We start from the raw sequence: 22,385 nt of genomic DNA on the forward strand, positions 1-22,385 counted from the left end.
TCAAATTAAAATGAATCAATCTTGGATTGGAAACGACTATGCAACACTCCTGGACCCCAACCAAGTAACATGAACAATGACCATCTGTGATGGGTTAGCGTTTCCGGTCCCTGTTTATTGAACCTCTTATCTGTATTACATTTATGACTGCATGGCGGCAAAAAGCATGCTATCCGCATGCTTCTTGTCCTCATGCAAGGCTTGGGTTGTTGTGTCTGAAAGTGTGGCCTTCTCCTCCTGCGCCTCCTCCTGTTCCATCACGTGTGCTGCTGCTGGGTTAGCGTTGCCGGTCCCTGTTTATGGAACCTCTTATCTTTATTACATTTATGACTGCATGGCGGAAAAATGCATGCTATCCGCACGCTTCTTGTCCTCATGCAAGGCCTGGGTTGTTGTGTCTGAAAGCGTGGCCTTCTCCTCCTGCGCCTCCTCCTGTTCCATCATGCGTGCTGCTGCTGGGTTAGCGTTGCCGGTCTCTGTTTATGGAACCTCTTATCTTTATTACATTTATGACTGCATGGCGGCAAAAAGCATGCTATCCGCACGCTTCTTGTCCTCATGCAAGGCCTGGGTTGTTATGTCTCAAAGCGTGGCCTTCTCCTCCTGCGCCTCCTCCTGTTCCATCACGTGTGCTGCTGCTGGGTTAGCGTTGCCAGTCCCTGTTTATGGAACCTCTTATCTTTATTACATTTATGACTGCATGGCGGCAAAATGCATGCTATCCGCACACTTCTTGTCCTCATGCAAGGCCTGGGTTGTTGTGTCTGAAAGCGTGGCCTTCTCCTCCTGCGCCTCCTCCTGTTCCATCACGTGTGCTGCTGCTGGGTTAGCGTTGCCGGTCCCTGTTTATGGAACCTCTTATCTTTATTACATTTATGACTGCATGGCGGCAAAAAGCATGCTATCTGCACGCTTCTTGTCCTCATGCAAGGCCTGGGTTGTTGTGTCTCAAAGCGTGGCCTTCTCCTCCTGCGCCTCCTCCTGTTCCATCACGTGTGCTGCTGCTGGGTTAGCGTTGCCGGTCCCTGTTTATGGAACCTCTTATCTTTATTACATTTATGACTGCATGGCGGCAAAATGCATGCTACCTGTGCAAAGAAAACAGACATTTCCCGCATTTAAAAGACAGTTTTCCCTTTGAAACTTTAAAATCGATTTTCTCAAAAACTATAAGCTCTTTTTGCTAAAAATTTTTTCCTCTTGTACCCACTCCCAAGGTGCACATACCCTGTAAATTTGGGGTATGTAGCATGTAAGGAGGCTTTACAAAGCACGAAAGTTCGAGTCCCCATTGACTTCCATTATGTTCGGAGTTCGGCGCGAACACCCGAACATCGCGGCCATGTTCGGCGAACGTTCGCGAACCCGAACATCCAGGTGTTCGCCCAACACTACTGCAAAGTGCGGTGTGCGTATTTATTCGGCCCTCTGAGTCAAAACTCCACCTTTTGCTGCAATTACAGGTGCCAGTCTTTTAGGGTATGTCTCTACCAGCTTTGCACATCTACAGACTGAAATCCTTGCCCATTCTTCTTTGCAAAACAGCTCCAGCTCAGTCAGATTAGATGGACAGCATTTGTGAACAGCAGTTTTCAGTTCTTGTCACAAATTCTCGATTGGATTTAGATCTGGACTTTGACTGGGCCATTCTAACACATGTTTTGTTTTTAACCATTCCATTGTTGTCCTGGCTTTATGTTTAGGGTCATTGTCCTGCTGGAAGGTGAACCTCCGCCCCAGTCGCAAGTCTTTTGCAGTCTCCGAGAGGTTTTCTTCCAAGTTTGCTCTGTATTTTGCTCCATCCATCTTCCCATCAACTCTGACCAGCTTCCCTGTCCCTGCTGAAAAGATGCACCCCCCGAGCACGATGCTGCCACCACCATATTTGACAGTAGGGATGGTGTGTTCAGAGTAATGTGCAGTGTTAGTTTTCCGCCACACATAGCGTTTTGCATTTTGGCCAAAAAGTTCCATTTTGGTCTTCTCTGACCAGAGCACCTTCTTCCACATGTTTGCTGTGTCCCCCACATGGCTTGTGGCAAACTGCAAACGGGACTTCTTAGGCTTTCTGTTAACAATGCCTTTCTTCTTGCCACTCTTCCATAAAGGCCAACTTTGTACAGTGCATGACTAATAGTTGTCCTATGGACAGAGTCTCCCACCTGAGCTGTAGATCTCTGCAGCTTGTCCAGAGTCACCATGGGCCTCTTGATTGCATTTCTGATCAACGCTCTCCTTGTTCGGCCTGTGAGTTTAGGTGGATGGCCTTGTCTTGGTAGGTTTACAGTTGTGTCATACTCCTTCCATTTCTAAATAATCGCTTGAACATTGCTCCGTGGGATGTTCAAGGCTTTGGGAATCTTTTTGTAGCCTAAGCCTGCTTTAAATTTCTCAATAACTTTATCCCTGACCTGTCTGGTGTGTTCTTTAGACTTCACAGTGTTGTTGCTCCCAATATTCTCTTAGACAACCTCTGAAGCCCTCACAGAGCAGCTGTATTTGTACTGTCATTAGATTATACACAGGTGCACTCTATTTAGTCATTAGCACTCATCAGGCAATGTCTATAGGCAACTGACTGCACTCAGATCAAAGGGGGCCGAATAATTATGCACACACCACTTTGCAGTTATTCATTTGTAAAAAAAATGTTTGAAATCATGTATGATTTTCATTCCACTTCTCATGTGTACACCACTTTGTGTTGGTCTTTCATGTGGAATTCCAATAAAATTGATTTATGTTTGTGGCAGTAATATGACAAAATGTGGAAAACTTCAAGGGGGCCAAATACTTTTGCAACCCACTGTACTTGCTTATAAGTCTAAATTTCCAGCACAAAAAAATTTGCTGAAAAGTTACCCCCTCGGCTTATATTAGCTTGTGGAACGGAGTGGCGTGTCAGCACTGGTGCAGTGTTCAGGGATGCCTCATGTGTCGCAATCCCTTATCTCATGTCTATGACATCCTCTAGTGGCATTTTGAGAAGCAGGGATTGCGACACAGGAGGCATCCCCAAACTCTGCACCAGCACTGGCATGCCACTCCACTGGCAGATAGGATGTGGTAGAGATTTCCAAAGGAGAGGTGACACGCGTGAGAAGTCCTGGATGGAAGAGTGAGAGGAGATGAACAAGCTGGAAAACAAGAGGGTCTCTGGGGAGGAGCAACGGCTCTGGGATGGATGCTGGAGATTAATAAGGAAATGTATAGAGGCTATAACCTATGTAGAGCTTTTTATGATAGGGTTAGGAGTTTGAACTGGATCCTTTGGGTGATTGGTAGCCAATGAAGGGATTGGCATAGTGGGGCTGAATCAGAAGAGTGGGAGCTGAGGTGGATAAGGTGAGCAGCAGAGTTCAGTAGGGAGTGGAAAGGTGCAGGATGTTTTTTGGTAGGATATTACAGTAATCAAAACAAGACATAATTAGAGCATGTACAAGCATTTTAGTACTGCAAAGTAGGATGGCCAAACACCATAAAAAAAAAGAACACAGGAGCCCAAATGGTGCAGTATGTCACAAGAAGAGTGATAAAAAACAAAAAGGATTAGGTGGAGATCTATAAACCTGACTTCACTCGGGTGTCCGGCAGAAGCTAGATGCGGTCACACTCTGGGGAAAAACAACAAAGGTACTATCGATGACAAAGCCATTAGGTACCAACATACATCCCTCCCAAAGGAGGGTGAAAAGCACAAAGGGGGTAAGAGGTCCAGAAGTAGATAAAACTGAGTTTAAAACAGCTTAAAATAGAAGAATAGTGGTGGCGTACCTCAATAACAAAATAATTAGCTTAATAAAATTAATATTTAAATGAACTTGTTGTTATTGAGGTAAGCCACCTCCATTTTTCTATTTTTACCTGTTTTTAATTCAGTTTTATCTACTTCTCCCTCACCCCCTTTGTAAACTGGAGGTAAGATAAAGACCATTCTATAGAAAGTGTGACGTCTGCAGTTTGGGATTAAATTTGTTGACCATCAACCAGAGAGTGGCAGTTGCTTAACCACTTGAGGACCATGGTGTTAAACCCCCCTAGTGACCAGGCTATTTTTTACTAAAATGGCCACTACAGCTTTAAGGCCAAGCTGCAGGGCCGTCCAACTCAGCTGTCAGCCGATCACTCCCCAGCCTATGGAGGGGACAGCCGTGTCACCTGGCTGTCCCCAGTACAGCTCTGCTGCAGATCGCAATGCTGTATAAAGTGATTAGATGGCGGTTTCACCATCTAACAGTCTCCTGAGCGGTGATCGCCGTTCGGAGCCTGAAGGCGGGGCAGAGCTCCGCCCCCTAAGCAGGAGATGCGCACAGCCTGTGTGCGATCTCCTGCTAGCCCCATAGAAGACCGTCCAGTAAAGGGTAAAGGGTATTACTGGTGTAACGTGTTGGAAGTCTGGCATCTGTTAATGAGTAGGGATGAGCGAATATACCACTAACTGTCTCACAATAATTTTCTCCAACTTTAGGTGGTACTGCAAATTCTGAAACACTTTTACAAATTGCATTGAAATCATTGGTGCAGCTTTAGTGGTTAATAGCAAAGTTCCCATACATGCTAGAAATTGAATCACCAGATTTGCTAAATATGTTAAGGAGAACAGTGGGAACAAAAGAACATTCCTTTTCAAAAATACCTTGTAATTTTTTAGAACATTTTATTGTTACAATATGATTTTTTTTTTAAAATGCAGTTAAATGGAAAATACTTTATCTACCCATCGTTATTGAAAATTTATATACTGTACATCCCCAGAAACAGGGAAACTTATGGTGTTAGAAAATCATAGCCAAGGATCGCTGTATGGCTGCAATATTGCTGTATAAGGATCCCTGGAAAAAATAGCTGTAATCCACATTAAAAAAAAATCACTTCCAGGAAAAATTGTTATTGAAGTACTAATATACCACTTACCCGTTTCCACAATTAGTATAAAATGTTTAATAAAATCATAACAATGAATAAGTTCATTTATTAGTAATAGTTACATAGTTACATAGTTATTTTGGTTGAAAAATGACATACGTCCATCGAGTTCAACCAGTACAAAGTACAACTCCAGCCTGCTCCCTCACACATATCCCTGTTCATCCAGAGGAAGGCGAAAAAACCCTTACAAGGCATGGTCCAATTAGCCCCAAAAGGGAAAAATTCCTTCCCGACTCCAGATGGCAATCAGATAAAATCCCTGGATCAACATCATTAGGCATAACCTAGTAATTGTAGCCATGGATGTCTTTCAACGCAAAGAAAGCATCTAAGCCCCCTTTAAATGCAGGTATAGAGTTTGCCATAATGACTTCCTGTGGCAATGCATTCCACATCTTAATCACTCTTACTGTAAAAAACCCTTTCCTAAATAAATGGCTAAAACGTTTTTCCTCCATGCGCAGATCATGTCCTCTAGTCCTTTGGGAAGGCCTAGGGACAAAAAGCTCATCCGCCAAGCTTTTATATTGCCCTCTGATGTATTTATACGTGTTAATTAGATCTCTTCTAAGGCATCTTTTCTCTAGACTAAATAAACCCAGTTTATCTAACCTTTCTTGGTAAGGGAGACCTTCCATCCCACGTATCAATTTTGTTGCTCTTCTCTACACCTGCTCTAAAACTGCAATATCTTTTTTGTAATGTGGTGCCCAGAACTGAATTCCATATTCCAGATGTGGCCTTACTAGAGAGTTAAACAGGGGCAATATTATGCTAGCATCTCGAGTTTTTATTTCCCTTTTAATGCATCCCAAAATGTTTGTTAGCTTTAGCTGCAGCTGCTTGGCATTGAGTACGATTATTTAACTTGTTGTCGATGAGTACTCCTAAGTCCTTCTCCAAGTTTGATGTCCCCAACTGTATTCCATTTATTTATCATAAATAACAAAAATACTTACCTTTCATTATTGATCCTAAGGCCTTGTCTAGGGCCTTTATGCATTGAACTGCATAGCATTGAGATGCATAGCACCCCCTCCCAGCACCCACAGCACCCCTGACACCCATGCAAGCTGACCCCCCACTGCTCACCGCCAACACTAAACCGAGCTAGTGGAGAACCATAGTAAAATCATCTTAGAAATTGCTGCCAGGGTTTCTCATCAGTTATTACACTTACCAATGGGATATGTCCTCTCCTTCATATATGTTTGATGTCATACAAAAATACAACTAATATTTGTAGTCATGAAATGGCTTATAATGTCCTCAATATTCATACCCTATTCCCAGGCACAACTCTAATACTTGTGTAGTGCTGCTCCAGCTGTTTTTTCCCACATGCAAACATGCCCTCAAGACCCATCTCTTAAATAGTGTCTACCCATCTTTCTTTCAGCCCTAACAGTTCAGTGTAAACAAATCACAGACCCATATAAGCTCATTATATACAACAAAGCAAAGTTTCTGTTGACCAGTGTGTTTATGATTACCATTTTCACACTGATAGGAAATGTGAACTTCCTAGCAAGTTTAGGAAATCATAGCTGGGTTCAAATACAAATGGGAACTTAATTTAAATAGGAACAAATTACCCAATAGGCAGAATTATCAAACCAATTTTTTATTTGTATTTATTTGGGTATTCTAAAGCTTTGTTTGAAATGGGAATAAACAGTTTGAGAAGATAGGTAAATGGTCCCTGTGTGTATTAATTCCACAAGGCCCTTCTAAATTTATTTTCTGATTCACAACACATATAAGGGCACTATTTATACAGGAATCTACATGAAAATTACCAGTAAGCTTAATGTTATCTGCCTCGGAAATATTACCAGAATGTTATCTATTTCATCACAATGCTACTTCCAGTCTTCAATATGGATAAGAAATCTCTAGTAAGCAGACATTATCTTTAAAGAAAATGTATATTTAATGCTAAATTAAAAAGCTAGTAAAGCCCAAACACAAATGTTGGTCGTTTCACACATCTTGTGCTTAACATTTTTTTTTAATTTGTATTGTATTAGGATCATAGTGTTCATCATTACCATCAGATTATATCTCATTAATAATGGGCAGTATAAATCATATTATTTGTCTGTGTATGGAACAAAAATTAAAATACATTTATTTTGATATTTTGATTATTTTGATATTTTATTCATATATAAAATAAATATATTTAGAAATATCATTTCTAGCAACATCGCTAAACTTCCAATTTCATTTAGTATCATATGCATGTATGTGTGTATGTTGGGGAGACATTTTTATACACACACTCAGAGAGCTATTTAGCCTAGAAACTGCCCTGGGGCAAGTGCAGTTGCCCACTCAATATAGAGGCACTTTGCCCTCTCACACCAAACCAATAGGAGCAGAAGTGCTGAACACGCCACACACTCTGCCTCCCCGCCTACACCTAGCAAGGCAAGTAAGCTGCACCTAATGCTGGGAATACATGGCTCCATTTTACCGCTCGATTCCCTGCTCTATTCCGCAGGCGATTCTCTTATCTTCCGCTCGTTTTTCTTATCTTTTTCCATTGTGTTCAATGCGGAATCGAGCGCAGAAACGATCGGGCGGGAGATCAGACATGTCGGACATTATCTATCGAGCCATCTCAGAATCGAGCAGTGTATTCCCAGAATAAGAGGGTGAAAGTGAAAGGATTGTGCTGGCAGCCACTGGATCAGAATTGCGATCAACAGAATAGCTTATCTTTTTTTCTGTTGGCACAAAAAAATTATGTTGTCACATCAAAAAAAAAAAAAAAAAAGAACAACATTTATAAATGTAAACAGAAAAAAATACTGTTAGGTTGGTTTTTCATTGAAAAAAAAAATAAAATAAAAAAAGTAATGTCAGTGTAAGTGGAAAAACAGTGAGGGCAAGCGACTCAATAAATAATTTTACTGTTCCACTAAAGTACGGCATATAAGCAGCATTGTGATGTGCGCATTACATTTCAGTAGAGCCTGTAAGTGTGATGGTATCCTCTAGTTGCTATGGTGTCATTAGGACAGTATAGCTAGGTGTAAACAACGGTTTTACAATTGTTAATCCTTTGGGAGAAGTCTGTCAGTAAGCGGATCTTCTGATGGACATTTGTTTTTCATATGGATATATCACCAGCTTTTACTTGTTTTATTTATTTGTTATGTAAACATTTTTCATTTTATTTTTTGGGTACTTTTGCAATAGTGCACCTTTAATGAACCAAAATTTACTATATTTAGTTATGATAAATTATAATGATATTCCTGTGGTAAACAAGACCCCAGGATCACCTAGGAGATAAAAAAGGGAGAGACAAGGAGCCCAATGGTGTAATATCGCTACAAGATTGGTGGATTAATATTGTAGACTATTATACTAACAAAGGTGGGTTGCAATGCCTTGCAACTACCATTAGAGCCTGTAGGAAAATAACCTTTCCTGCTAGGTACTCCAGGTCTGTAAACAGGAACTGCGTGCTTGCACTCCTAAGGTTCTTTTGATAGAGCTAAAAAATGCCTTTCTTCCAGCAAAGGTGTAAAACTGATAATAGCAAGGGGTGGATGCACCCATTATTATTTTTGTTATTTAGTATTTATATAGTGCGACAACTTCTGCAGTGCTATACAGAGTATATTGCTTTGTCAAAAATGAGAGGCAGTGCTGGTCATACCTCTCCTAAAGAAAAGGGCCACTCTTACTTCAAAAAGAGTGTAAGGCCTAGCAGATCTATCGCCATCCTTCAGCCTCTATACCCCAATCTATACAGGGGCGTAACTAGAAATCACTGGGCCCCCCTGCGAAACTTTGGATGGGGCCCCCTCCATTAACATCCCCCAACCAAACCTGACAGCCTGACCCCACTAATGTTATTCATTTGACTAGTGTACACTTGAATGTGTTTTCCCCATGCAGATAAAAACAGACAGCTTATTACACTCAACGTATTACACTCACTCTGACTGCCCCTGATGGAGCAGAACTGGACAGAACTGGATCTGTAGACTTCTGAAACATCACTAAAGTACACATCACTTGGGGAGGGGTAGAAAGGTTGGGGGCTGGGCGCTGTACATCCTGCTGCACTCTGAATAGGGACTGTCTACAAATCTTTGTCTACTTGATTTCTTATCAGTGGCTGAGCAGATGCAGTCATTACAACAATTGTGCAGAGAGCAGAATGTTTTTTCTCTCCTTGCCTATAGTTGTCAGTTTCTCAGGACGGGGCCCTCTTTGACTTCTGTGCCCCCCTGCGGCTGCATCCCTTGCAGGGCCTATTGTTACGCCCCTGATTACCATGTTGTTCACCTAAACAATAAGCCCCTCCATGAATGGGAGACAAGTATGCCTACCCAACTACTGTTACCCTGCAGGACTTCAACATATAGCAAATGTATAAGTAGTATAGGTATAGTGTATCGGTATAGAGACTGAGGCTGAGAAGACAAGAGTACTACCAGAACCCCTTAATGTTACTGGGTGTTATCATGAATTAGGCAGAATGCACTTGTAGAGGAGACAACACGGATCACAGCAGGAGTATTAGACTAGAGAAAGGGAGGAAGGTTGCTTAGAGCGACTGCAGCTCTGAGGATCCTATACCCACCACAATAAACAAGACCAGGATGGTTGTTTAGAGCAGTGTTACTCAACATTTTATTGGTATGTAACCCTTTTAAAACCCTGTTCTCACCAAGTACCCCCTAGCATAGTAAACATTATCACAAGTACCCCTTGACAAATATATATACCGTATTTCGCGCCGTATAAGACGCTCCGGAATATAAGACGCACCCAGGTTTAGAGGGCAAAATCCAGGGAAAAAAAAAAAATAAACTAAACCTGGTGCGTCCATATTTCAGGAGCGTCTTGTACATGACCTCCCCCAAATGGTGTCCTCCTGTCTGCCCCCAGTGTGCTGCTGTCTGCCCCCAGTGTGCTGCTGTCTGCCCCCAGTGTGCTGCTGTCTGCCCCCAGTGTGCTGCTGTCTGCCCCCAGTGTGCTGCTGTCTGCCCCCAGTGTCCTGCTGTCTGCCCCCAGTGTGCTGCTGTCTGCCCCATGTGTCCTGCTGTCTGCCCCCAGTGTGCTGCTGTCTGCCCCCATGTGTCCTGCTGTCTGCCCCCATGTGTCCTGCTATCTGCCCCCAGTGTGCTGCTGTCTGCCCCCATGTGTCCTGCTGTCTGCCGGGTCCCCCCTGTGTTTGCTCGCCAGGTCCCCCCTGTGTTTGCTCGCCAGGTCCCCCCTGTGTTTGCTCGCCAGGTCCCCCTGTGTCTGCTCGCCGAGTCCCGCCTGCTTGTCCCCCTCCTCGTGTCCCCCCGTGTGTGTGCTCGCCGGGCCCCCCCTAATTAAGAAACGGCAGCTGCTTACCTCCTCCATCTTGCCCGCGGCGATTGAAAACATCCGGCTTCTGTGGGCGGCTTCCTCTAGTGCCGGCTTGTAATGACGCGTCATCGATGACGCGTCATTACAAGCCGGCACTAGAGGAAGCCGCCCACAGAAGCCGGATGTCTTCAATCGCCGCGGGCAAGATGGAGGAGGTAAGAGCTGCCGCTTCTCAATCACAGGGGGGCCCGGGCACACACACGGGGGACACGAGGAGGGGGGCAAGCAGGCGGGAAGGAGGAGACGGCCACAGGAGGATGCACAGGCAGGGAATCCCCGACGGCGGGTTGCGGATCGTATCGGCGGGTGTTCGTAAGTCGGGGATTCCCTGCCTTTGCCGTATAAGACGCAGGGACTTTTTCTCCCCATTTTTTGGGGAGAAAAAGTGCGTCTTATACGCCGAAAAGTACGGTATATATATATATATATATATATATATATATATATATATATATATATATATATGTATATATACAGTGGGTTGCAAACGTATTCGGCCCCCTTGAAGTTTTCCACATTTTGTCACATTACTGCCACAAAAATGAATCAATTTTATTGGAATTCCATGTGAAAGACCAATACAAAGTGCTGTACATGTGAGAAGTGGAACGAAAATCGTACATGATGCCAAACATTTTTTTACAAATGAATAACTGCAAAGTGGGGTGTGCGTAATTATTCAGCCCCCTGAATCAATACTTTGTAGAACCACCTTTTGCTGCAATTACAGCTGCCAGTCTTTTAGGGTATGTCTCTACCAGATTTGTACATCTAGAGACTGAAATCCTTGCCCATTCTTCTTTGCAAAACAGCTCCAGCTCAGTCACATTAGATGGACAGCGTTTGTGAACAGCAGTTTTCAGATCTTGCCACAGATTCTCGATTGTATTTAGATCTGGACTTTGACTGGGCCATTCTAACACATGGATATGTTTTGTTTTAAACCATTCCATTGTTGCCCTGGCTTTATGTTTAGGGTCGTTGTCCTGCTGGAAGGTGACCCTCCACCCCAATCTCAAGTCTTTTGCAGACTCCAAGAGGTTTTCTTCCAAGATTATTATTATTTAGTATTTATATAGCGCCGACATCTTACGCAGCGCTGTACAGTGTATATATATATATATATATCTTGTCACTAACTGTCCCTCAAAGGAGCTCACAATCTAATCCCTACCATTGCCATATGTCTATATTATGTAGTGTAAGTACTGTAGTCTAGGGCCAATTTTTTAGGGGGAGCCAATTAACTTATCTGTATGTTTTTGGAATGTGGGAGGAAACTGGAGTGCCCGGAGGAAACCCACGCAGACACGGAGAGAACATACAAACTTTTTGCAGATAGTGCCCTGGCTGGGATGCGAACCAGGGACCCAGCGCTGCAAGGCGAGATAGCTAACCACTACGCCACCGTGCTGCCCTGTATTTGGCTCCATCCATCTTCCCATCAACTCTGACCAGCTTCCCTGTCCCTGCTGAAGAGAAGCACCCCAGAGCATGATGCTGCCACCACCATATTTGACAGTGGGGATGGTGTGTTCAGAGTGATGTGCAGTGTTAGTTTTCATCCACACATAGCGTTTTGCATTTTGGCCAAAAAGTTCCATTTTGGTCTCACCTGACCAAAGCACCTTCTCCCACATGTTTGCTGTGTCCCCCATATGGCTTGTGGCAAACTGCAAATGGGACTTTTTTTTTTTTTTAATATTAATTTTTATTGCCAAAGATGTATGGGTACAAGTATACACAGCATCAGTACCTAGAGGAGAGCATACATTTGGCATTTGGCATAAACAGGTGTTGATCAAAGAAACACTTAATGAAAGAGAATTTAAAAATTGCTGGGTTTAAGAACCAGAACAAAGCAACATCAAGAAACAACAAAGAACAAATCTGGGGCTATATTTGTGTGGTGTAGTGATGTAGTGCGAAGGGAATTCCTTAGAAAATTATAGTGAGGATAAGGCATTAGGGCAATTGGTTAGACATATGTCGTAGCTTATTCTCCATATTCATGTTGGCGGTGACTTGAGCTACGATTTGTACTAATGTGGGTGGTGATGGAATGCGCCAGTTTGATACTATCAGATGTCGGGTGACGCATAAGATCTGTGTAATTTCTAGTCTATAAGGGGCTGGGATGTTGTCCAGGCCAACATGGAGTATAATTTCCGTGGGCGTCCGTCTCCCTTCTTTCTCTTCCGTGAGACCTCTGAGTCCATGGGTTCTTCCCCCTAGGTTGAGGGAGGTGAGGAGGCCATTTGAGGGCTGTTGTGTGCCTGCTTAAGTCGCTGATGATCGGAGGAGAGGGATCAGGCGTCCCCTGCAAATGGGACGTCTTATGCTTTTCTGTTAACAATGGCTTTCTTCTTGCCACTCTTCCATAAAGGCCAACTTTGTGCAGTGCACGACTAATAGTTGTCCTATGGACAGATTCCTCCACCTGAGCTGTCGATCTCTGCAGCTCGTCCAGAGTCACCATGGGTCTCTTGACTGCATTTCTGATCAGTGCTCTCCTTGTTCGGCCTATGAGTTTAGGTGGACGGCCTTGTCTTGGTAGGTTTACAGTTGTGCCATACTCCTTCCATTTCTGAATGGTCGCTTGAACAGTGCTCCTGGGGATGTTCAAGGCTTTGGAAATATTTTTGTAGCCTAAGGCCCCGTTCACACTTGCGTTTTGCCATGCAAACGGACCGGATCCTGATCGGATCCTGATCGGATCAGGACCTGATCGGGATCGGAACCGTTTGGTTCCGATCCGGATCCGATCCGGTCCGTTTGCATCAGGCATGCATCAGGCTGCCATCCGGATCCGTGGGCAAAAAATAGCGAAATTTTAAGAAAAAAATGTTGGGGTCAGCAGAAGGTGCACCTGGTGCATCTGTAGAATCAGGTTCCTCCGCTGTAGGCCTCACCTCCACCTCCGACATTCTGCCAAACAGCTCCAGCACGTCTGTCACTGCTGCTCCACTCCAGACATGCTTGGCCCATGTGTCCCCATCCGAAATGGCCGCTTGGATACGCATAGGAAGTGGGGTAGAACGTCAGGTTTTTGTAGGCAGTGTGTTCTGTGCCTTCCGTTTCCCATGGGTTTCTGTGTTCCGGATGGTGCTGTCCGGACCCAAAAAATAGCGCATGTTGGAAAAGAGTCCGGAGTCCGGATCCGATCCGGCTCCGGTACATACGTAACGGACGCGTGTGAACGTCCGCATAGACTTTACATTGCTATGCGGAACGTACGTTCCGTTTGTACAGTATGCGGTCCGGATCAGATCCGGAAAATCCGGATAGCGAACGCTAATGTGAACCGGGCCTAAGCCTGCTTTAAATTTCTCAATAACTTGATCCCTGACCTGTCTTGTGTGTTCTTTGGACTTCATGGCAATGTCTATAGGCAACTGACTGCACTCAGATCAAAGAGGGCCGAATAATTATGCACACACCACTTTGCAGTTATTTATTTGTAAAAAATGTTTGGAATCATGTATGATTTTCGTTCCACTTCTCATGTGTACACCACTTTGTGTTGCTCTTTCATGTGGAATTCCAATAAAATTGATTCATGTTTGTGGCAGTAATATGACAAAATGTAGAAAACTTCAGGGGGCCGAATACTTTTGCAACCCACTGTATATCTATATCTATATCTATATCTATATCTATATCTATATCTATATCTATATCTATATCTATATATATATATATATATATATATATATATATATATATATATGACAATTGGTTCTAAACAATTTCCAAGCATTTACTAATGCTTTTAATTAGCTAACACACTAATTTAGTGTTGTTTACATAAGATTTATCATTTTCTAAAACTCTAAATTTGTTATTCTTGGTTAAGAATATCAAGTGAAAAATAAAGAAAGAATGGATGCTGGGCACCCGGCAAAAAATGGGGATAAACAACACCTGCTCTGCTGTATCATTCACAAGTCCTCACTCTTCTGGCCGCAAAACAATATGCACAGTGACGCGCTCACAGTTTTAGAAACACGGAAGGAAGTCCCAAATGATGCGGAAAACATGAAGATGAAAAGAACTGGGCACTGTCCTGTTAAAGCATTTATTCACAACTTGCAGCCAAGTGGCATGTGGTAATGAGCAAAATCATAGCATCAAACCTGTCAGGTGTCTTGCATCGATATATTCATAGATACATCCAGTGAGGCTTGCGAGGGGATGTGGTGACCAGGGGATAAGGGATGTGCACAACAGCCGTTTCGCACTCTGTAGCGCTTGCTCACGTGCGTATCCGGGCAAATGACGGCGCTTCTGGGTCTCGGAGATCAAAACTCGAGACTCCGCCCACGGTGCACGTCATTGGTCCGCGAGTGGAGGTTACAGGAAGTGTTTTTTGTCCAAAGGTGAAAGGACATCAGTGCTGGCGGAGGTTGCCGGGCAAAGAGTCCGTGCAAGCGCCAGTACTGGCGGAAGTGTTGCATAAGGATAATTTTCTTAAAACGAAAGGCATTAATGTGATTTAGTGATAAGAGGGAGTGATCCCATTGGTAAATGTGACATTAGAGTGATAATTATGATAAAAGTAGGTGAAGCTATTGCTCTAAATTACATAAACGTCACCACAAACTATCAACCAATTCTTCTAAAACCAACACCTGTCAAAATTCTATTTTGGTGTTATATTAAATTTAAAACTATTCCGTTTATTCAAAAATTACCTACTACCTAAATTAAAAACACTGTAGGGGAGCCTGTTGTTTAAGGAGGTAGTGATCGGGATAATTACCCGATACATTGCCCGACCATGGTCATAACAACCTGGTCCTTGAAATTGGACATTTTTAAGGCTAAGGCACGCGGGGATGATACACACAGGAAGACACTCCACTGGTACCGGATTAATGCCCTGGGCTCATTGCCCCAGGGCAATACCCATAAGCCAATATGTCAGAATAGACATACAGCTCAGGCGCACACCAAGTGTGCGTCATCGCTGCAATATGTCATTATCTCCCCGGCCACGGGCATCCACACCTCAAAGGGGGGAGAGAGGCACCCCACTATTTGTCCCAAGGGCATAGCGGGGGAGATGGGGCGTGCGAGAGGACGGGGGGCAGCCAAAACCGTGCCGACCACGATAGTTACCTCCAAAAGAGGACATGGGGCCATTGACTGGTTTCGATGGAAAAGAAAATGGCACTGTACAGCCATATATCCGTGTGTATCAGGTCAAAGCGGGGCTGCCCCCCGTGTACGCACCACCCCTCACCCACACAGCCTCAGTAACCATTACAAAAGTTTCCGGGACAGGGAGAGCCAATTGGCAAATCCCAGTGTAAATTACACTCACTGTAGGGTGCATCACCTCCTATCGGCGTGGATACCCAGCCGGATCAGACAGGGTACCCTGGGGATTGTAGACGAAGTGCGTTCCTATTAAAAAGGGAGGAGAAAGGGGTGTCCCTATATAACTCACGGGGGAAGGGAAAATACTGAAAATGTTTCCTGAAGTTATAAATATTAAAGGAAAACGTATGGGGATCAAGGAGAAAGGGGGGCAGAAAAGAGGAGGGAAGAGAAAGGGGGAGAGGGAAAAGATCACCCATGGAAGGAGAAAGTGGGCAAAGATTGATTCTCCAGCTGGGTGGCCATCCCACATTAGGGATGAAGGAAGCATGCCAATTCTAGTCTGTCATTGAGGCCCAAAGGCCCCATTGCATCCGTCCGTAAAATAATTTGCGACTCACGTCTGGTTAACTCGCGATCTCGATCGCCTCCTCGCCTTGACGGTGCGACGTGTAAAAGGCCCGCAAATCTCAAACAGGAGGTTTTACCCCCATGTGCATTGCGGACGTTCTCGATCAGACGTTGGCACCCCTAACCACTCTTTATGGAGCCATGATGTTCGTGACGTGCTGGCTGTATGGCAGGAAACCAATGGAGAGTTTCAGATGTTTATGAGTTATCTGAATTCAAATAACATCAATATGCACTTTACTAGCGAACTCAGTGATAGAGAAATCAACTTCCTAGATTTAAAGATAAAGCCAGATGGTGCCAGGTTGATCTGTGAGGGCTTTAGGAAGCAGACAGCTGTTAACTCACTGCTCCACATGCACAGTTTTCACCCTAGGCATGTGAAAAAATCCTTGCCATACGGCCAGTATTTACGTCTGAGAAGAAATAACTCCACTATGGCGGATTTTGAGATACAGTCTGATGACTTAACCAAACACCTTGAAGCAAGAAGTTATGGGAAAGATCTCCTAAAGCTAGCAAGAGACCGAGCCAGAGATAGGGATCGGGCCTCCCTTCTAATAAGGAGGGAACAAAGATTACCAGGGACCCCACGTTACAACAGGTCTTTCCCAAACCCCCATGAATAGCCTTTCGTCGAGCACCCACTTTGGGAGACACTCTGGTCCAGAGCGAGTACCGATCACCCTCTCCCTTGAACTGGCTATCTGCCAGACGACCTAAAGGGAACCACCACTGCGGCCACTGTAAGTTCTGCCCATACATGGTGGAGGGCACGAGCTACTAGTTGGGCGCGGTGAGTTGGGAAGTAAAAACTTTTATAACCTGCCAGACCAAATTTGTTTCATATGCTATGTTCTGCCCGTGCTAATTTTTTTACGTGGGCAAGACAACTAGGCCTTTAAAGGAGAGAGTGGGGGAACATCATGGCTCCATAAAGAGTGGTTAGGGGTGCCAACGTCTGATCGAGCACGTCCGCAACGCACATGGGGGTAAATCCTCCTGTTTGAGATTTGCGGGCCTTTTACACGTCGCACCGTCAAGGCGAGGAGGCGATCGAGATCGCGAGTTAACCAGACGTGAGTCGCGAATTATTTTACGGACGGATGCAATGGGGCCTTTGGGCCTTAATGACAGACTAGAATTGGCATGCTTCCTTGATCCCTAATGTGGGATGGCCACCCAGCTGGAGAATCTATCTTTGCCCACTTTCTCCTTCCATGGGTGATCTTTTCACTCGCCCCCTTTCTCTTCCCTCCTCTTTTCTGCCCCCCTTTTCTCCTTGATCCCCCATACATTTGCCTTTAATATTTATAACTTCAGGAAACATTTCCAGTATTTTCCCTTCCCCCGTGAGTTATATAGGGACTCCCTTTCTCCTCCCTTTTTGATAGGAACGCACTTCGTCTACAATCCCCAGGGTACCCTGTCTGATCCGGCCGGGTATCCACGCCGATAGGAGGTGATGCACCCTACAGTGAGTGTAATTTACACTGGGGTTTGCCAGTTGGCTCTCCCTGTCCCGGAAACTTTTGTAATGGTTACTGAGGCTGTGTGGGTGAGGGGTGGTGCGTACACGGGGGGCAGCCCCGCTTTGACCTGATACACACGGATATATGGCTGTACAGTGCCATTTTCTTTTCCATCGAAACCAGTCAATGGCCCCATGTCCTCTTTTGGGGGTAACTATCATGGTCGGCGTGGTTTTGGCTGCCCCCCGTCCTCTTGCATGCCCCATCTCCCCCGCTATGCCCTTGGGACAAAAAGTGGGGTGCACCTCTCTCCCCCCTTTGAGGTGTGGATGCCCGTGGCCGGGGAGATAATGACATATTGCAGCGATGACGCACACTTGGTGTGCGCCTGAGCTGTATGTCTATTCTGACATATTGGCTTATGGGTATTGCCCTGGGGCAATGAGCCCAGGGCATTAATCCGGTACCAGTGGAGTGTCTCCCTGTGTGTATCATCCCCGCGTGCCTTAGCCTTAAAAATGTCCAATTTCAAGGACCAGGTTGTTATGACCATGGTCGGGCAATGTATCGGGCAATTATCCGGATCACTACCTCCTTAAACAACAGGCTCCCCTACAGTGTTTTTAATTTAGGTAGTAGGTAATTTTTGAATAAACGTAATGGTTTTAAATTTAATATAACACCAAAATAGAATTTTGACAGGTGTTGGTTTTAGAAGAATTGGTTGATAGTTTGTGGTGACGTTTATGTAATTTAGAGCAATAGCTTCACCTAGTTTTATCATAATTATCACTCTAATGTCACATCTACCAATGGGATCACTCCCTCTTATCACTAAATCACATTAATTCCTTTCATTTTAAGAAAATTATCCTTATGCAACACTTCCGCCAGTACTGGCGCTTGCACGGACTCTTTGCCCGGCAACCTCCGCCAGCACTGATGTCCTTTCACCTTTGGACACAAAACACTTCCTGTAACCTCCACTCGCGGACCAATGCTGTGCACCGTGGGCGGAGTCTCGAGTTTTGATCTCCGAGACCCAGAAGCGCCGTCATTTGCCCAGATACGCACGTGAGCAAGCGCTCAGCGTTGTGCACATCCCTTATCCCCTGGTCACCACATCCCCTCGCAAGCCTCACTGGATGTATCTATGAATATATCGATGCAAGACACCTGACAGGTTTGATGCTATGATTTTGCTCATTACCACATGTCACTTGGCTGCAAGTTGTGAATAAATGCTTTAACAGGACAGTGCCCAGTTCTTTTCATCTTCATGTTTTCCTTAAGAATATCAAGCCCAAGTACCCCCTAGAACCATCAGAAGTTTAGAGCGACCGCAGGTCTTGATTTCTATAAACCACCACATTGAACAGGACAGACAGGATGGAGCATTAACCAATCCAATTGCTACCATAGCAATGGTTAAAGTCCACATAGAAATGGCAATACCGGACAAGACAGGAAGCAGCTTATCAATAGCAACTGCAGCCATTGTAATGTCCACACGACATGATTAGAAGGAGTCTCTGCCAATCACAACCACAGTGATAGCAATGCCCAGACAGGCAAGACTAGAAGGAGCACTACCAATAGCAAACACAGCTACTGTAAAGTTTATACAGCAGGTTTGGAAGAAGCATCAGCCAATGTCCATACAGACAAGACTAGAATGAGCGTTAACCATAGCAACCACAGATATTGTAACGTCCACATATCAGGACTGTAAGGAGCATCTGCCAATCCCAATCACAGTGATAGCAACGTCCAGACAGGCAAGAGGGAACACTGCTTTTCTCCACTCCACCACAGGAATAGCACATGCTCCCAAGGGAACAAGGCAAGATAACAAACAGTGATCAGTTTACCCCATATCTGCATTACTGGGTCTTGTGTGTTTACTATGACTGCAAGAGGTAAATTCCAGCACTGCTAAATGGTTAACACTCAGTCCTTTGCTACTCTGATTGAAGACTGCAAGCTGATTGCAGATGGATAGGACACTCACTGCAAATGCATGCAACATTTTGCAGCAGCACGCATGCAGCGAGTCAGCATTGTCTGGCTGCAGCTCAGCTGCAACAAACAGAAGATGTCCTAAGTGAGATTGTGAGTGACAAAGAGTTTATTCAAGCGTCAGAAAACACAAAGCATTTTGCAGGTAATTGCCCACTTTCTCAAGTCAACTCAAATTAAAAAGTGCCTGCAATAAAGATATAATAAAAAAATCTAACAATTCATAATATAAACATCAGCCATGAAAGTTTAACCACATCCTCCACACTTTGCTATCTATATTTGTCACATATTTATTGAAAAATGATCACAACATTTATACAACAACTTATTTGCAAAAGTAACTGAACCCTGAAGGTTGTCATATGATGTGAAGGTGAATCAGAGTCTGTTTTTTCCCATCATGCAATGACAATCAGGTTTGGCTAAAAGACCATGTGTCAGATAGGGTGCATACAAACATCCAATTTTGATTGTCCAGTGATTTCTTATTTTACTACTTCTTTGTAGTATGAGGGCCAACAGATTATGCATAAGCACATGAACAGATTGTGTAGGTAAGCTACATGGAGGTGGTCAAATTGGCCAATTTGATTGTGGTCACTCAAAACTGTTTGTGTGTATGCACCCTTAACCACTTCACCCCCCACGGTACGAATTTCTCCGTCTCTTTTTCACCCCCTAAAAAACCAAGGGACGGAGAAATCCGTACCTCCCGCGCTACCGCCAATGTCCGCGGTCCCGTCGCTCGAGCGCGCGCTCCCGCTGCTCGTGCACTTGCCCGGAGATCAATGAATGGAAAAATCCATTCCCGTTCGTTGATCTAAGCCCCCGCAATGATCTGCTGCTTTTATGAGAAACAGCGCGATCATTGTGATTTGCCCAGCCTCGTAGTGCTTCCTGTAAGCGACCTTCCGGACGCTTACAGGTCGCATGTAAACAAACTCACTGTGGCCATCTTGTGGCCAAATAGTAAAACTACACCCTAAAGCATTTTACGTATACAAATACATTGGTATTACACAATAAATGAACTCATTACCTCCCACACTCCCCCAATTTTTATTTTTTTTTGTAATAAAAAAAAATACAATAAAAAAAAATACATAAATAGTTACCTTAGGGACTGAACTTTTTAAATATTTATGTCAAGAGGGTATAACACTGTTACTTTATAAACTATGGGCTTGTAATTAGGGATAGATGCAAAACTGAAAAAATGCACCTTTATTTCCAAATAAAATATTGGCGCCAAACATTGTGATAGGGACATAATTTAAACGGTTTTATAACCGGGACAAATGTGCAAATACATTTCATGGGTTTAATTACAGTAACATGCATTATTTAAAAACTATAATGGCCAAAAACTGAAAAATAATAATTTTTTTCCCACATTTTTTCCTATTTTCCCATTAAAACACATTTAGAATAAAATAATTCTTGGCATAATGTCCCACCTAAAGAAAGCCTAATTGGTGGCAAAAAAAAACAATATATAGTTCATTTCATTGTGATAAGTAATAATAAAGTTATAGATGAATGAATGGAAGGAACGCTGAAAGGTGAAAATTGCTCTGGTGTTCAAGGGGTAAAACCCCTCAGTGGTGAAGTGGTTAAAAGGAACCAGAGGTTCAACTCAACTCAACACTGGAATGTGTCAACATAAAACATGTTTCTTAATGTGTATCTTTAATGACAGTTCTGTGTATGTCATTCACAGGTATCCGAGTCGTGCGTTAAACCAGATGTCAACCAGACCACAGTGCAGGAATTTATTTTAGTTGCCTTTTCAAACTTAAAACAATGGCAGATATTATTGTTTTTGTTTATTTTACTAGCCTACATGGTTTGCACTACAGGGAATATTGCCATTATCATCTTAGTGAAAACTGAACCCTTGCTTCAAACTCCGATGTATTTTTTCATCAGCACATTTGCTGTTCTTGAAATCCTGTTTGTGACTGTCACAGCACCTAATCTTTTACATAATTTAATTTCTGAAAATAAGAAGATATCTGTACTGGGATGTTTCACACAACTGTTTGTTTTCAATGGTTCAGGGATGACAGAATGTTATTTATTATTGGTAATGACCTTTGATAGGCATTTGGCTATTAGCAAACCTTTGCACTATTCAGCAATGATGAGGAAGGAACTGTGTACAGTGCTAGCTGTGGCTCCGTGGATTGGTGGGTTTGCACTTTCTTCAATGACAACTGGTTACACAGCTCAGATTAAATTCTGTGGTCCGAATCAGATCAACCATTTCTTCTGCGACTTGGCTCCGCTTCAGAACTTGGCTTGTTCTGATGCTTTCATGAGTAAATTAGCCACAATACTAGCAACTATTCTTTCTACAGTTTTCCCAGTTATCTTTATCATAACGTTCTATATTCACATTTTGGTGATCATCTCAAAAATTAAAGGTGCAGATAGCAAGCAAAAAGCCTTCTCCACCTGTTCTTCTCATCTTATAGTGTCTACTCTGTTCTATGGTACTGCCCTTATTGTGTACATGAGACCCTCTGGTGACCAAAATGACAAATTTCTTGCTCTTATATACACCATTCTCACTCCACTCTTGAATCCTTTTGTATATACTTTGAGAAATCAAGATGTACAATCAACAATAAAAAAAATCCATGACATGGAAGGAACTAAAAAAATAAAATCATAAAAGTCAACCTGAAACAACATGTTACATTGAGGTATATTCACTAAATCTCATTAACTAAGCATATTTTACGGAATATAAGGTGTCCCGGCATGTAAGATGCACTTAGGTTTAGAGGGCAAAAATCAGGAAAAACAAAATAACTAAAGCTAGATGCGTCTATGGTGCAGGGG

General features: G+C 43.6%; 1 protein-coding gene across 1 annotated transcript in view; it reads left to right on the top strand.

The window, feature by feature from the left end:
* LOC137533511 (olfactory receptor 10A7-like) overlaps positions 1 to 22,215 on the top strand; it is a 49,058-nt gene extending 26,843 nt beyond the window's left edge. Inside the window, exon 3 of the mRNA XM_068254887.1 lies at positions 21,259 to 22,215. Coding sequence (XP_068110988.1) covers positions 21,259 to 22,215 — 957 coding nt within the window. The remainder of the gene's footprint in view (positions 1 to 21,258) is intronic.
* Positions 22,216 to 22,385: the final 170 nt, after the last annotated feature.

The sequence above is a fragment of the Hyperolius riggenbachi genome, chromosome 9, assembly GCF_040937935.1.
Source record: "Hyperolius riggenbachi isolate aHypRig1 chromosome 9, aHypRig1.pri, whole genome shotgun sequence".
Classification (NCBI taxonomy): domain Eukaryota; kingdom Metazoa; phylum Chordata; class Amphibia; order Anura; family Hyperoliidae; genus Hyperolius; species Hyperolius riggenbachi.